Genomic DNA, 11,433 nt, shown 5'->3' on the forward strand with positions numbered 1-11,433 from the left:
AGTGGAGAGGTAAGATGGCCCGTAGTTTGGTTCCTTCGTCTCTCTGATTTCTCAGCATTTCCCCCTATATCTGACTCTGAACTTTTATTATTAAGACCTATTAGAACTTGTGCTACACATTGGTGTCCAATGTGGGGGCTTATTGCTGCTGCACAGAACAGCAATAAAAGCTGGACTGGATTTCAAGGCAGCTACCTAGTTTGGCAGCAGCCCAAGAGGGGGTTCAGGGAAAGTCCAACAGGAGAGAAGAAAGGAAAATGTAGCCCTTAGGGTGGTGACTCCAGTCAGGTTAGCTCCAGCCTATGCCAGTGGCTGTAAAACCACAGAAAAATGGTTTTTCCATGAATATGTATCCCAAACGTTTTATGTCTTTTCCCTTTGATTTGGGCTATGTTACTTGGATTTGGACATTCATTTGAAATTTAAAAAAGCAATCAAAGCTCTGTCTTTGTGTCCTAACTATGTGCAAATAAAGAGGCTTTACCTATCAACCTGAGTAGATGTTCCAGGACCATCTCTGTTCTTTGGCTCCCTCTAGTGTCTACCTGTAGTACTGTATCTCTCGGATGCAGTGGTAGTTTTCAGCAGCTACGGGATTTTGTCTCCTGCCTGTCTACTCATAAAGTCAGAGAGCTTCAAGTCAGGTGAAGGAGAAAATAGTCCCTTAGGCAGCTTCCATTAAGCATACTATCTACTCCTTTGTTCCCACCCTGTTCTGAAAGCAGAGCCTTTTATTACGTTTCTTCTTAGTGAAACTATGGTATGCTGTGGAGTGTATATATGGCATGAAAAACACCATACATTGCCCAAAACCCTTTATTGGCATTCTTTTCTTGCCTTTATAAGCACCTGGGTGCTCTGTTCTCACCTCTTCTTTTGCGTTTAACAGAACTTAATGCAGTCTTTATGACAGAGAAAGGTCTCCCTTACAGAGACTGCTCCTTCCAAGACTGGCTAAACTTTGTTCAGTTAGATAGAATAATCCCGACTCTTGTTATGTAGTAATTTCACCTCCTTATTCACCTGTAGTCAGTAATCCTCCTTCCTATTCAACTGTAACAAACACACCAAGCTTCTGGGGTGCTGGAGCTACTCCATCAGAGCAAGCATGATGCGCCCGATTCCAGGTTTTTCCTGTACTCACGTTTGTCCTTTCTTCACATCCTCGCCACTCCAGTCAAGTCCCCGGAGACTTGCAGACACAGCAAGCACATCAGCTTTGATTTGAATAGCAGCAGTTCCTGCGGAGATTCATAACTGATTATAGTGCTGAGAATGTCACTGTCTGTCCCTAAATGGGACATCTCTAACACCCCATCCAAAGCTTAGAAAATCCCATATAAAAGGGGACAAGAAGAATGTAAGAGCTGGAGGAGGGGGTGTTGTGAAATGCTATCTTCTGGGCAGGATAGAACTATAGCACTCAGGAACTCTCAGAAGCTGTGGTCACTTGCACAAGATTGGGCCTTCGACATTTTATTCTAAAGGGGTATTCCTGTTAAGGCCTTGCCCTTCCTTGAGGATTTAGGAAATTAACGGTTGCTTGTGGGGAAGAACAAGCCCCCAGCTCTGTATGGGGTTATATAGGCAGTTAATAGTCACTGGGGCCACGAGAAGCATTCTTATCCATGTTGTAACTACGGCAAAGTTGCCCAAGCTCCCATAAATAACCTTAATTAAACTCACTGGCTCATCAGAAAATAAAAACTAGTCCGGCTAAGCTATCCTTTGAAATGAGAGATTAAATTCTGAACATAGTATTTTGAACGGCAAAGGCCTACTTGCTCTTCAAAATTTACCTCATTTTCAATATACTTTTTCAACTCATACTCCTCCCACCTAATCCAGGAAATTGGATGTGTATAGAAACTTTTCCCTACTCCATGCTTTTCTCCTCATCATAAGCTGTATTAGAGCATAACTTAAAGTGAGTCCTTTCCAAAGTAAGCTCCGAGGTGCAGTCCATTCCAATCTTTGAGAGTTAATGCTGAGAAAAAGCTTCTGTAACAAACACATTACTCAAACATTATCTGTGTGCATGCGCATGTTCATCTGTGCATCTGTACCTTACAGTGAAGGCGAAAATTCTGCTAGCTTTAACATAGAACTTTATTGAAGCACAAGACTCAAATAGATATACACAAGAACAACAATTAGAAGGGCTTCTTATTTACAATGGCTCAGTCCACTTTAAACTCACATATTGAACATCACAATCAAGAAACAAGTATCATCAACAAGTGTGTTTTCAGTTGTATATTCATTTGGCATCAGAAAAGTGATACAGTTACACAGAGTTGGGTAAATTTATCACCACCATTAAAGAGGTACACTGAAACACAGAATCAGCTTTGAAGCAAAAGCATTATTTTGGGAGCATTTGACTCAGGAACACAAGGAACACTCAGGAACATAAGCAAATGGTTAAGCATATTAATTTCTCTTGCTCTGCTTCAGGGTGATTTTTAATTGTCAGGTTTGCGCTTCAGGGTCCTAGCATAAATTTCAATCTCTTGGAATGAAGAAATAAGTGGGTCAAGATTCACCACCACATCATCATCATCATCATCATCAAATAGTTCTTCTTTTTCTATATTTTTGCTAATATTGTCAAATATCGCAAGAACCAGTTGAATGTTCTCACTTGAGTCCTCCCTACTAAAGAGGGTCATAAATTCTGACATGGACTCAGTAGACAGTAAGCGTTTTGTCATGAGAATGCTTTCAGACAAATTCAGGAGCAGTTTCAGAACCTGAAGCCTTGTTTTGGTATCGCCTGAATTCAGTAAGTAGAAAAACCCAGACAAATAATTGGCAACCACTTTGTGATAGTCAGAAGTAGCAGTGAGGTGTGTAATCATTGTCAGCCCAGACAACTGGTCAGAGGAATTTAACTCATAATCAAAGGTATCCTCACAAACATGACACACGTATGTCTGAATCATGTTTAAATCTGGATATGGTGGAGCCATGCTAACCATATTTTCCAAAAACTTTGTCCTGACACGGGTAGATGGATAGTTAAGTAAGGCTTCAATCAGTGAGATAACGCCCGAGTTTCTAATGAAATCACGAGTAAACTGAGAAGCGCTTCTCATGCCCATTGCAATCTTAGAGATTTCATGGATAAAAGGGTCTCGGTTTCTGTCCATTAATAAAAGAAGTTCCTCAAACTCCTCAGAGCCAATTCTAAGATCACACTGTATGCAGCTACAAGACCAGCTCTCAGGCTGCACACTCTCCTTGACCTTAAGGTGCTCGCGAATCTCCTGGACTGATCGGTAATTGGGATCATACTGAAATGGGAACTCAGATACAGGCTCATCTGGAGATTCCTGCTCTCCTTCTGTCTTAGGTTTTCCCCCAAACATTTCAGCAAACAGAGATGCTGCTTCTTTGGGGAATCTGAAGGGGCTTATGGATGGGAAGCCAGCCTTTCCCCATGGACCAGGCTTAAACTGAACAGTGACCTCGTCCCAGCTCTGGGGTCTGCGGGAAGGATCAGGTTCCTTCTCAGCTGAAGACTTAGGCTCGCAAATGACCTTGAACACAGGGGTAGGATTTGATTCAAAACTAGTTTCATCCCCTTCCCAGAACCAGGATCCCACCATGGTTTCAGCTTCTGTATTAAATCCACAGTTATCTCCACTGTCAACCTTGTTAATCACCTCATCTTTTGGCCCTTGTTCATTTTCTGGATTGGACCCACTGATCGCAGTTTCAGATTCTCCAGTGCCCTTGTCACTAGACCAGAAACGGGACCCAACAATCATTCTGTCCTCACCCTCTGGCTTGGAGACACGGTTTACACCTGCTCTTGTATTGCCATTTTTTGCAGCCCACATCAGAGACTCAAAAATTGCCTCCTCTTCAGTTTCTGACCCAGTTTCGACTGTCTGCGACCCAGCCCCTATTTTGGCTTGAGCCCAGAACCATGACCCAGTAATTTTCTCCTCCTTAATTCCAGGAGTGGACTCAAAAGCACCCCTCCTCTTTGCATCTAGACTGGCCTCTTCCTTGCCCCAGAACCAGGATCCAATTGTTTCTTCTTCCTCTTCGGATGCTACCTTGCTCTCTTCATTAATCTCAGGAGCTGGCTGAAATTTGTCCTCATCCCCAGCCCAAAACCAAGAGCCAATGATGTCTTGCTCTTCAGCTTCTGGCTTGGCTTCCTCTCTGGTAGTAGCCTCTACAATGGTTTCTTCATTTTCCTTCCAGAACCAAGAATTGAATGTGTTGTCCTCTACAGTTGGTAGCTTGATCTGTTCTCCAGTCTCATCATCTATATTTCCCTCTTCTGCAGCCCATAACCAGGACCCTGCAACGGCCTCCGTCTTTGGATAATTATTGGACCAGAGCCATGAATCAACAGTGTCCTCTTGTTCTCTCAGAGTAGACTTCAAGCTTTCTCTATTGGTAGGACACAAACTGGGCTCTTTTGCCCAGAAGCAAGACCTTTTATTACTGTCCTTAGCTTCTGCCACAGGCTTGTATCTGCTATCAGCTGCGTACTTCATATTGGCTTGTTCTCTGGCCCCAAACCAAGGTGATACAATGGGCTCTTCCTCATCCTCCAGGCTAGACTTACTATTAACTTCAGCCTCCACACTATTGTCTACTTTAGCCCAGAACCAGGGCCCAATGATGGGCTCCTCCTCAGCTCCTGCCATGATGTCAGAACAAGGTTCAGTCCCTAAATCCACATGTCCCTGCTTTTCAGACCAAAACCAAGGCACAAAGATTGTCCCTTTTGTAGCTGCTGGCCTGGCCTGTTCTTCAACCTTAGCCTCTGTATTGACTTCTCCAGCCCAGAACCAGGAATCGGTACCTTCTTTTTCCTCAGGCTTTGGCATCTTCTCACAACTGACTCCAACAGATCTCAAGCTGTTCTCACCAACGCCCCAGAACCAAGATCCAAAAATGGACTCATCGTCAGCCTGTAAGTTGACATCTTCATCATCAGCCCAGAACCAGGACCCAACAATGTTATCCTCCTCATTAGCTACTGGCATAGGCTTAGAGGTACCCTTAGGTCCATTTTCCATACTGCTTTTCTTCTCAGAACCCAGAGAGAAACTATTAACTTGTTCCTCCTTATCCCTTGGTCTGGATTTAAGACAGGTCTCAGAGTCCACACTGGCTTCTTCTTCACTCCAGAACCAATCTCCAACAAAGGGCTCCTCCTCCACATACAGGCTGGCCTTAGTGCTCACCCTCTCTACCTTCCTGGACTCCTGGGTATCCCAGAACCAAGCCCCAATGAGGACTTCCTCCTCTGGTCTGGCTTCTTGTTTGGGATTTGCTTTGGCCTTGGTTTTCACTTCTTCCTTTGGCACTGTTCTGGTTTTGGGCTCCTTCTTTGTCTTAGACTTTGAAAAGTCACTAGCCTTCTCTTCAGGCATGAACCAGGACTCTTTTTTATTTGTATCTACAGATCCAGACAGGACATCACTGCAAGCTTCTCGCTTGGCCTGGTGCCTGGCCCTCATATTGACCCCTTTCCTGGCTCTGGGTTTGGATCGAGATTTGGCCTCTTCTCCAGACCATAGCAAAGATTTTGCATGATTTTCACATTCAGATCCAGAGGTGGATTCAACACGAATTTCTTTCTTAGGCCTAAACCAGGACCTATTGTTGGGCTCTTCTTTGGGCCTAGACCAGACTTTAGGCTTTTCTTTGGCCCAGAACCAGGGAGTCTTAGCAGACTCATCCTCAGATTCAGAGCTAGAAATATTATAGAGCTCTTGTTTGCTTTTCTGTTTAGGCATAGTATTTGCCTCTTGTTTGGCCATGTGCCTGAACCTGTTATTATTGGCCTTCATGTTTTTCCTAGGACGAAATCTTGCACTAGTTTCATCTCTGTTCCAGTAGGAGGAAATTCCTGAAGGTTTATCTGCCCATCTGAATTCAGAATTCTCATAAGCCTCTCCTTTGGGGATAGGCCTGGTACGGTACCAGGATCCCATACTGGTTCCCTCTTCTGAGCCATAGGAAGGCTGGAATCCTGCTTGAGGATGAGCCTTTTTGGGAAAACTCTCAGTGTCCATATTACCAAGTTCTCTATCTACAGACAGGCACTTAGCTTGAGCAACAGCCCCAGAATCAGTACTGACCAGTGGAGAGTCTGCACTACTGATCTGACATTGTTTGCCCATCCTTGACATGGGCTCTGCCCGAAACTTACTTGGGGCCCATACTTGAGCATCATTCTTCGACCGTGAAATAGGGATTGCCTTGGGTTTGCATTTAGCGTATGCCCCGCCTGGTGAACTGACTTCACTCCTAGGTCTTGCTCCAGGAGTATTCTTAGGCTTCACTTTAGGCCGTGCTCCAGGCATTATCTGTGTTCTAACTTTGGGTCTGACAACCAACGGGACTTCATTCTCTACCCCAGCAACACTGTTATTGTTGGCATTGGCATTCTCATCCCCAGGCTTCCTTTCAGCCTTTGCCTGGGCACCAGACTCAATCTCTGCCCTAGTCATGGTATATGTTCGGTAAAGCTCTGATGTATACCAATCAACAACAGTAACCCTTCACTAGAGATCTGTTACAGGATTGATCTTCACAACACTCTTTGGTAACTTAGGCTACGAGATTGGAAAGAACCAGACTGGAATAACAATCCAGCACTCAAGGAGGCTCCTACCCAAGCAGTCTCAGTCAATAACACAGATACAGTGCAGAAGAAGCGAAACCAAGCCGGAGGAAGATGGACAGGTCCTAGGTGGGCGCAGACCTGTTGACTGCACTGGTCAGCAGCAAGCACAGAATCGCCAAGCAGCCACTGTAGGTGATCTAGGAAGAGAAAAAAGAGCAAGTCAGTCCTATACAGTTCGCTTGCCTCCTGGAGAAACTTACACAGAGACACTGGTGAATGATGGTGAGAGGAACAGCTCAGCTAGGAGAAAACCTCTATGTTCCTCTTGCCTGCTGGAACACAGGTGCAGGGTTGAGGAGACAGTGCACACGCTAGAAATGAAGACAGAGGGGAGCCCCAATCTCTCAGTAGCCAGTCTTGTCGATCTCTACTGCCCTCATCTAAACGTGAACCCTCTCCCATACCCACCTTCACCGATGTGGTGCAATTCCCTCCTCTCTTCGATGTCCAGGTGGTGTTAAGATCAACAGCTGACGGCAAGGAGTCCTACAAATGCATAAAAGAAAATGGAGGCTCGGTGCCTGCTACGTGGGCACACATCTCTGAGCCCAATCCAACAACAAAACCATGCCTGCTTTCTGCCTAAAGTTTCTGTTCCCTGGTCCCAGCTCTTATGTCTTGTCCTGTGGATCATAGTCTAATTCACGTCTACCTCAACATTCCTAGTAGCTCTGAAAGGAAATAAAGGATGCTGTGGCAGTGAGCAAATTTAGGGTCCAGCAAAGACATCATGCATCCTCTTAGGCTACAGCAGTCTGCATCTGCCTCCTGGGTCCTCCACTGCCCCCCCTTCTCACCAACCTCCAGAGATCCGAGACAGTCTCCTCGATGACTGTTTTCTTTCTAACAGAGCTGACCAGACTTTAAGCAGGTCTGTGGACAAAGAGGAAAATGTAAGACAATCAGGAGATGATGGTAGCAGCTGTGGGCAAATTTAGGGGACAGGAAAGACATCATGCTCCCTCTTAGGTTACAGCAGTCTGCATCTGCCTCCTTATTAGTTCCTGGGTCCTCTACTGCCCCCCTTCTCACCAACCTCCAGAGATCCGAGACAGTCTCCTTGATGACTGTTCTCTTTCTAACAGAGCTGACAAGACTTTAAGCAGGTCTGTGGACAAAGAGGAAAATGTAAGACAATCAGGAGATGATGGTAGCACCTGTGGGCAAATTTGGGGGACAGGAAAGACATCATGCATCCTCTTGGGGTACAGCAGTCTGCATCTGCCTCCTCAGTACCTAGGTCTTTCACTGCCCAGATTCTTACCAACCTCCAGAGATCTTGAGACGCTCTCTTCAATGCTTTTCTCTTTCTTGCAGAGCTGACCGGACTTTAAGCAGATCTGTGGACAAAGAGGAAAATGTAAGACAATCAGGAGATGATGGTAGCAGCTGTGGGCAAATTTGGGGGACAGGAAAGACATCATGCTCCCTCTTAGGTTACAGCAGTCTGCACCTGCCTCCTCAGTACCTAGGTCTTTCACTACCCAGATTCTTACCAACCTCCAGAGATCCGAGACAGACTCCTCGATGACTGTTCTCTTTCTAACAGAGCTGACCAGACTTTAAGCAGGTCTGTGGACAAAGAGGAAAATGTAAGACAATCAGGAGATGATGGGAGAAGCTGTGGGCAGATTTAGGGGACAGGAAAGACATCATGCATCCTCTTGGGGTACAGCAGTCTGCATCTGCCTCCTCAGTACCTGGGTCCTCTACTGCCCACGATTCTCACCAACCTCCAGAGATCTTGAGACAGTCTCCTCGCTTCCTCGCAGAACTGATCAGACTTAAAGCAGGCCTGTGGACAAAGAGATGAAAACGCTAGGCAATCGGGAAATGATGGCAGCAGTTGATCTTCTTGAGAAGAACACCACAAAGGAGAAGACTGTGTGTCTTTCATCATTCAGGGTCCTACTGCTGGAACATTCTAGTTTTATTTTGCCTGGCTGCAGGGTTCCTGAGGGTAACACCCACTTCCTGATGTCATAATCATTAGTCCTGCCATTCTCAAGATCCACCACTAGGTGGCCACATTTCCTTTTCTTGCGCAGCAAAAAATGGGGGAAGGGCGCAGCACATTCTAGAAAGCAGGTTCTGAAGTGGTCCTTGGATTTATGACTCCGTCATCATCCCCAAACCATCTTTTCACACCCCAAATTTGAAAGGGAGGGGAAGGGCATTGGGGAAAGTACCTGAAAGGCTGTGAGAAATGAGATTAGGAGACACTAATGGATATCCCACCTGTCTGATCTGTCACCCCCACCATTTTCGCATCTCCACTCACAGTCTGGTGCCCACTCCCATTGCCACACACCTCCAGAAATCCACGCCATTTTCTTGTTCCTCTTTCCTCAAGCCTCTGGTCTACAGATGCTCACTGTGGCCTGTCAGAACACGCCAGACCTACCGCGCAGACAGGATACTTTGCCATCAAGCAGGAGCCTGTGAGAAGGGATGGCACCCAGGGCGCAGGGTACAAGGGTCCCTCTCCGGAAACTGATGAGCGCCCTGGTAGCCTAGGCAACTCACCACCCCCACCAGCTGAGCTGGCCCCAGAGATGGACACCCGCCCCGCACCCACACCCGCGGGCTCCCGCCCCCACACCCGCGGGCTCCCGACCCCCCCAACTCCCGCAGCAGCCTCCCCAGAACCGGTGGGCTATGGGGCGATCCCCTACCCCAATATCGCACCGTTATTTTTCCCGCACCTGCCTATTCCTTAATCTTTGCAGGGTCCAGACACCGTGGAGGGCGGGGCACGAGCGCTGGGAAGCCAAATGCTAGGCTGCCTACCCTGCCAGCCTCCAGACCCTCACAGCCAGCCGCTCCAGCTGCCCCCTTGGTCCTCAGCCCGAGCGGGATTCCCGCTTCCTCCTCCCGCCTAGGATCTCCGGGAACCGCGCACCACTCCGGGGAGCCCCCGCGACCCGCTCGCCCCCACTGCACTGTCAGGGCCGGGCGGTGGTCCGCAGAGCACGGCCGCCCCGAGCACTCGACACACCCCCACTTGCCTGGCCAGGCGCACGGCCCAGGTCTGCGGGCTTCCCCGCGTCCCCCGTCTGCTCCTCTGCTCTGGGCTGTGCTCCGTCCTCCGCAGCTCCTCTCTCTCTGGGCTCTCGGCGCTTTGCGCGCGAGTGGAATGGCAGAGACGCGTCCCGCCCCCACGCCTCTGCAGCAAACGGGCAGGGGCTGTTGCGCAGGATGCGGCAGGCACAGCTCGCCTCGAGGGTGTCGGGAAGGGGGCGGAGGGATACGGCACACAGGCTCGACGCCCCCGCCTGGGCCCACCGTAGTTCCGACTCCGAGAGGGCGGGGCTGCACGCAGCCCAGCTCCCCTGGGGAGGGGGTGGGTCGCACAGTGAGCTCCTGCAGCCCCCTGCTCACCCTAACCAGAGACCACCACCACTTTTCTGGTGCCACTCCAGGGTGGGGGATGCCTGAGAGCTAGGGTCTATGAGGGCTTTGGGGAGAGGGGACTACATGAAGGAGGGTGTCTGGAGTTGGGGAGCAGGAGGCAGCGGAGGGATACTGAGTGGGCCCCTAGGTACATCAGCACTTCAAAACGAGGCTGGACATTGCCTTCCCCTCCCTGCTTCCCCCCTCCACCCACTCATATGACGCCAGTGGAAGGGGGGGGGGGGGACTCAGTACTGCAGCCTGAGAGGGGACAGGTGACCTAGCAACAGACAGCCAGTAGGTTGTTCCTGTTGGTTCTCCCATGTTTTTTCTCACTGGTTCATGCAGCCATGAAGAGGAGGGGGGCTCTTCTGTCTCTAAGGGATCTGAAGTGGGGACTTCTGTTACATCTCCCCCTCCTCAACTACCCCATTCTAAAGGGAAGACCACAGTATGCCTGGCCTCCTAAATCGACCACCGGTTTGCACCAACAGATAATTCTTTCTGTCGCAGTGTGTGTGTGTGTGTGTGGTGTATTTGTGTGTGTGGTGGTGTGGGGGGGTGTGGTGTGTGTGTGGGGTGTGCGGGGGGGGGGGTGGCGCATGTGCCTGTTAAAGTGTGCTTTCCATTCTACCTTTGTGGGGAAAACGCAGTTGCATTAAGCACACACTGAAGCTGTTGGACTTGTCCATTTAGAAATTCATTTAAGCAGCTACCCAGTGTTTCACAGAGCAACAACCCGAAGTCCATACCCAGGATACGTAAACATGTTATTTGGCCAAGGAGAATTGAGGTTCAGGTAGAACTAAGGTTGTTAACAGTGGAATTTAGCAAAAAATTATGCTAGATCATTGTAGCTATTGTAACTGCAAGGGTACTTAGGTATGACGGGCAAAGGCCTAAGAGTTTATGTCTCAGGAAAGCAGCACTGGTAAAGCAAAGCAAAACTATTGTTGCCTTTGAAGAGGGAAAGAAGCCAGAACCCATGGAATGCAGGTTGTCCGCAGAAGCTATAAAAGATATTCTTCCATAGACATCCCTGAAAGAAAGGAGCTGTTTGATTTAGTATAGTAAGGCCCTTTCTGCATCCAAGGCTATATAATATTGTCTGTCTCATTTTAAGCCACTAAATTTATAGTGATTGTGATAGCAGGAACAAAATATATACGCCATCCTTATTCATAATGTCCAACACCCCCCTCCCCTTAACTGCCTTTACTGCACATCAATGTCCTGGAAGAATTCACATTGTGTCTGACTTTTCACGGGCATTAACACCAATCCTGTTTCACAAATATAACTAAAATAACCCCAGTACAAAATTGGCTCACATAGGTGGAGGTTTATTGTTCTTTCTTGTTGCTGTGGTGCTCCTGAGA

The 11,433-nt window shown here is 48.0% G+C and overlaps 1 protein-coding gene across 1 annotated transcript; it reads right to left on the reverse strand.

Annotated features, from left to right (window-relative positions):
• Positions 1-2,091: 2,091 nt before the first annotated feature.
• On the reverse strand, positions 2,092-6,770 carry Gprasp1 (G protein-coupled receptor associated sorting protein 1). Its single transcript, XM_041636743.1, has one exon. It carries the CDS (start codon positions 6,483-6,485, stop codon positions 2,466-2,468), a length of 4,020 nt encoding a protein of 1,339 aa, XP_041492677.1. The 5' UTR covers positions 6,486-6,770; the 3' UTR covers positions 2,092-2,465.
• Between the last annotated feature and the right edge of the window lie 4,663 nt (positions 6,771-11,433).

This window comes from Microtus oregoni, unplaced genomic scaffold (genome assembly GCF_018167655.1).
Source record: "Microtus oregoni isolate MIOR12 unplaced genomic scaffold, Mior012 000050F_002, whole genome shotgun sequence".
NCBI classification, from domain to species: domain Eukaryota; kingdom Metazoa; phylum Chordata; class Mammalia; order Rodentia; family Cricetidae; genus Microtus; species Microtus oregoni.